Below are 4,404 nucleotides of genomic sequence, written 5' to 3'. Positions count from 1 at the left end.
TATAGTATGAATTCCCTAGGTGGACCCGGGCGTTCCCGTCGATGCGGACGTCATGGTACGCGTGTCCGTGCGTGGTTTCAGCATTCTTCCCACGGTCTGGCAGGTTGGAGAAGGTCATTTTACGCACTGAAATTGCGTTAGAGTCGCAGAGCTAATCTAGCATGATCAGGTGGGACAGATAAGCCGCAGCGTCGAGCGCTGCCAAGACAGATGGTGCTCTATTCGCACAGCCTGCACGTGCTAGTTGTGGTTTTGCATGCCCGCAGTGCTTGACATCTAGTTCATTGACATCTGCCATTACAGCGCAATGTCTAACATGCCTATTCGATATTTTAAGTATAATGAACTGTATAGCTAATAACTAACTGCACGGTGGCTACGCATCATCAGGTGATGTATAAGAACAGAAAGTGGGGTATCCCGTCTACACCGTGACGTTATCCTAGTATGGAAGCTCAGCCTTCTTCGCATCAAGTACACTGTTTTTTTCTTCCAAAAGTCTCCCGTTCAAGCCACTCTAGCGATGGCAGATCCCTTAAGTATTGCTGCAAGCGTCATTGCCGTGGCCGGCCTGGCCTACTCCAGCACCCAGACCCTCTACCAGACCATCTCTGCCATCCAAGATGCGCCCGAAGTCTTCGCTCACTTGAAGATCGACATCGAGACACTCAACGAAACCATCCGTTCCCTGCAGGAAGAGCTCGAGAAGAAGGACGCCGATGCGGGCCTCTCTGACGCGCAAAAGTCCAATCTGCGTGAGATAAAGCCTACTTTGGAAGCATGCCATGGGGCTTGCGATACATTCAAAGCCAGGGTTGATAGAGTCATGCGTCATTCCAAGGATGGTCATACCAGCTTGCGGGACAGGCTCAAGCTGCAGTTCCAGGAAAAGGAGATTGGGGGCTTCCAAGCGCGTCTGGCTAGCTACAAATCCACGCTTGCCATCGCTCTTGATTTCTGTACCCTGTAAGATAGCAGCCTGACCCACTTCCTTGGTAATTGCTGAAATCGTGAAGCAAAACCGCTTCGGATAACCTTGATGCAACAAAAGATCTTGAAGCGAAGATCGAGGCAACCACTGCCCTCCTCACAGGGCAAATGCAAGGCCTCCAGATCGGCATGCAAGCCATTCTTGATGGAAGCTCCGTGGTCGAAGAGCCCGACGATGCCGGTCCTCGGAGCCGGCTCACGAAGACCCAGCAGTCCGAGGTTCTGCAGGCCATTGAGCGGCAAACGGTTGCACTCAGCCACTGCTATCGGGCTTGCATGGCAGCATTCAAAGAGACAACGAAGGCGACAGGCCACGAGTATAAGTTTGTGAAAGCGTCCAAAGAAGCGAGGCTACTCATGGGCGACCTAGGCAGTGTGGCGGGGGGTGCGCTACATAAGTACAGCAACATCGAGGTTGATGGAGGGCATGTCGTGGCTGGGAACATGGAGGGCCAATTTGCGAAGGATTTCTTCAAGTGAATTGAGATCCTTGCTCGTGAAAAGCCACGCGGGGCTAGAGGAGCAAATGGTTTCGAACTGGGCGGACGTAACAGGCCATGCCTGTGGTCACGTAGAATCACCTCCCCTCCCCAGAAAAGATCTCGTACTCTTAGACCACGTCGCTGAGAAAGTGTTGTAGCTGCCTCTTCGGAGCCTCTGATTCTCTGATTAGGCATCCCAATGTGACGATATACACTCTATACCCGATCTAAGCTGATTAGTAGCCACATGTCCTGTTCTATTGTTAGCGCACATCGTTCTTCGTCGCTGCGCGGAGCAGCCATTGCTTCGCGCAAACACCGACGTAAAGCAGCAAGTAGCCATGAACCTAGCCAGCGAGGCGCTAGAATAAGAGCTCCTTCCGAATGTGTGTGGTAGCATCTCTCGCACTACGGCGTGGTATCGTAAACATGGACGACCGCCGAGAAAGCCCAAGGCCGAACGCCAGCAATACCTTTCTCCGTCAGAAGAGAAAGGAGAAGCAGGGCGATGGACTGGCACCGGCACGACATCAACATATATGACAGGATCACCCAGTGGCTTGAGGTGATTGAACCGGAGCTTCATAGACCTAACATTGTGCCAGAGAATGAATATAACATGGACGAGACTGGGATCATGCTGTCAATGCTAAGCTCTGTTAAAGTTCTTATAGGTAAGGATGACGTGCGAGACTATAGAGGTGCTGGTGTTAAGCGGACGATAGTCACAGCCGTCGACTGTGTGTTCGCAAGCGGTGAGTATCTGAATCCTATAATCATCTGGCCAGCTTCTACCCACCAAGTAACTAGATAACGTACCCTACACCAGGATGGGTCTATTACTGCTCCGAGTCGGGCTATAACGACTCGTACCTCGGCTTGCGATGGATCAAATAAGTATTTGATCCCCAGACAAAAATGCTGCCAAAGAAGCCAAAGGCAAGAGAAAGCGTGGTCGACAACCGAAATGCACTGGACCAGAGGCAGAAGCAAGTGCAGACAGGGAGAAGCACGGTAAGAAACGCAAAGGTGTTGCATTAGATCCAGATGCGTCAGAGACTTGGAATGCACCAGTAGCGCGGATGTGGTAAAGGATAGACGTGCAGGCGGCGACCTGTTGCGCACAAAAAACATATAACTAGAGACAATAATGATAAGATCGTTAAGGTATAGCTTGTGATGACCGTCCTGCTTTAACGGTGCGGATAAAGGTGCAAGCAACCTCAGCCTGGTCTTGGCGTGGTGTATCAAGCCGTTCTGAGCACTTCTAACTGGGTCATGTATATGCACAGCCATGCAGCAGGCTTGCTCTTAAACGACTTCAACCGAGTGTTAATGTTACCCTTCATCAGCCCTATAGGCTAGCACTGCAGGGCGACGGCGGGGCAGACCGTGATCGCAGCCAGGTTCCAGCTCCAGCTCCCAGCTCCAACTTTAAATACACCTCTCGCGGTCGCCCAACCCTGATCGCACATGGCCTACCTTGACGAGCTAGCCAGCGGGAGGAACGGCGAGCGTGCCCCGGGGCACCGCTATGAGCACGTCCGCGTCAGCGACAATGCTAGGGCCCATCTAGGCGACACGTACCACAGCGACACATACCACGTCGGTGAGTTCAGGCCCAGCAACCCAGGGATACAGGAGCAGGACACTAAGCAAACAAATACTTAGGGCTCGAGGACCCGTTCAGTCGTCTGCCACATGCCGAAGACGCGCCCTTTAACGCATACAGCAAGCAGCACGAGCCCAAGTGTCTGCCCGACACGCGTATCGACCTCTTGAAAGTCATACATAGCTGGGCGGATAGGCAAGACCAGCGCTGCATCTTCTGGCTGAGCGGGCTGGCGGGGACGGGCAAGTCAACGATCTCGCGGACAGTGGCGCGCAGCTACTACGATGAGAAGCGTCTGGCAGCCAGCTTCTTCTTCTCGCGCGGTGGCGGCGACGTCAGCCACGCAGGCAAGTTCGTGACGAGCATCGCGGTGCAGCTTGCGCACAACGTGCCAGCATGTCGGGAGCACATCTGCGAAGCAATCGCAAGCCGCCGCGACATAGCCAGCCAGTCCCTGGGCGACCAGTGGCAGCATCTCGTTGTCCGTCCACTGTCACTGCTAGGGGGACTGTCCTCGTATGTTCTGGTGGTCGATGCGCTCGACGAGTGCGATAACGACAACAACATCCGCATCATCGTGCAGCTGCTGGCTGAGGCTCGAACACTCACGAGAGTCCGGCTGCGAGTGTTCCTCACAAGCAGGCCGGAAGTGCCGATCCGCCACGGGTTCTACCAGATCGCGGATGCGGAGCACCAGGACTATGTGCTGCACAACATATCGCCGTCGGTCGTCGATCATGACATTTCTGTCTTCTTGGAATACAACTTCGGCCTTATTGCGCAAGAATGCTGCCAAGCTGCAGACTGGCCAGGCCAGGTGGTCATCAAAAAGTTATGCCAGAGCGCAAGCGGTCTCTTCATCTGGGCTGCAACCGCCTGTCGGTTCATTCAACAAGGTGGTCAGCTTGTTGTTGATGATCGATTACGGACCATTCTCGGAGTTGGTTATTTTTCGGAGGACTCACCTACGGATGGATCCTCAGCCGAGGATTCCCCTACGGATGACCCGCCTGCGGCCTTACCTGAAAAGCGGTTGAACAAAATATACCTTACAGTCCTCCAGAGCCCTATTCGAAAGTACAGAAAGCAAGAAAAGAAGAAGTGGTACAGCCTGATCAAAGAGACTCTTGGAGTGATCGTACTCCTGTTATCGCCGCTTCCTACATCTTCGCTGGCCAAGTTGCTCCAAATTCCTGTAGAGAGTGTTCATCGAAAGCTATATGAGCTGCATTCCATCTTCAACATCCCAGAGGATCATAACCAACCGCTTCGCCTCCATCACCCGTCGTTCCGCGACTTCCTGCTCAACAAAGACCGATG

At 53.3% G+C, this 4,404-nt stretch overlaps 4 protein-coding genes across 4 annotated transcripts; all 4 read left to right on the top strand.

The window, feature by feature from the left end:
- Positions 1-826: 826 nt before the first annotated feature.
- On the top strand, positions 827-1,470 carry BU24DRAFT_437611 (uncharacterized protein; the record flags this gene model as incomplete). Its single annotated transcript, XM_033530218.1, has 2 exons — positions 827-966; positions 1,017-1,470. The coding sequence occupies 2 exons, from the start codon at positions 827-829 to the stop codon at positions 1,468-1,470; spliced, it is 594 nt and encodes a 197-aa protein (XP_033377093.1).
- BU24DRAFT_429060 (uncharacterized protein) lies at positions 1,241-2,171 on the top strand. The gene is made up of 3 exons (XM_033529640.1): positions 1,241-1,609; positions 1,772-1,807; positions 1,847-2,171. The coding sequence occupies exons 1-3, from the start codon at positions 1,517-1,519 to the stop codon at positions 2,039-2,041; spliced, it is 324 nt and encodes a 107-aa protein (XP_033377092.1). The 5' UTR covers positions 1,241-1,516; the 3' UTR covers positions 2,042-2,171.
- Positions 2,077-2,253, top strand: BU24DRAFT_333140 (uncharacterized protein; the record flags this gene model as incomplete). The annotated part of the gene is made up of 1 exon (XM_033523053.1): positions 2,077-2,253. A coding segment is annotated over one exon (177 nt), but the record flags the coding sequence as incomplete, so codon positions are not given.
- Positions 2,254-2,945: 692 nt separating this feature from the next.
- BU24DRAFT_415498 (uncharacterized protein) lies at positions 2,946-4,308 on the top strand (the record flags this gene model as incomplete). Its single annotated transcript, XM_033526301.1, has 3 exons — positions 2,946-3,081; positions 3,144-3,983; positions 4,148-4,308. 3 exons carry the CDS (start codon positions 2,946-2,948, stop codon positions 4,306-4,308), a joined length of 1,137 nt encoding a protein of 378 aa, XP_033377090.1.
- Between the last annotated feature and the right edge of the window lie 96 nt (positions 4,309-4,404).

This window comes from Aaosphaeria arxii (genome assembly GCF_010015735.1).
Source record: "Aaosphaeria arxii CBS 175.79 unplaced genomic scaffold BU24scaffold_16, whole genome shotgun sequence".
Lineage (NCBI taxonomy): Eukaryota > Fungi > Ascomycota > Dothideomycetes > Pleosporales > Aaosphaeria > Aaosphaeria arxii.
This window is presented reverse-complemented; position numbering and strand designations above follow the sequence as displayed.

What these genes read in the sequence shown, in the direction of transcription:
- BU24DRAFT_429060 (XM_033529640.1), top strand. Translation starts at nt 1,517, where the DNA reads ATGGTTTCGAACTGGGCGGACGTAACAGGCCATGCCTGTGGTCACGTA. An exon ending in ATCTCGTACTCTTAGACCAC is followed by an intron (nt 1,610 to 1,771) that starts GTCGCTGAGAAA and finishes TGCGCGGAGCAG; the next exon opens with CCATTGCTTCGCGCAAACAC. An exon ending in ACACCGACGTAAAGCAGCAA is followed by an intron (nt 1,808 to 1,846) that starts GTAGCCATGAAC and finishes CTAGAATAAGAG; the next exon opens with CTCCTTCCGAATGTGTGTGG.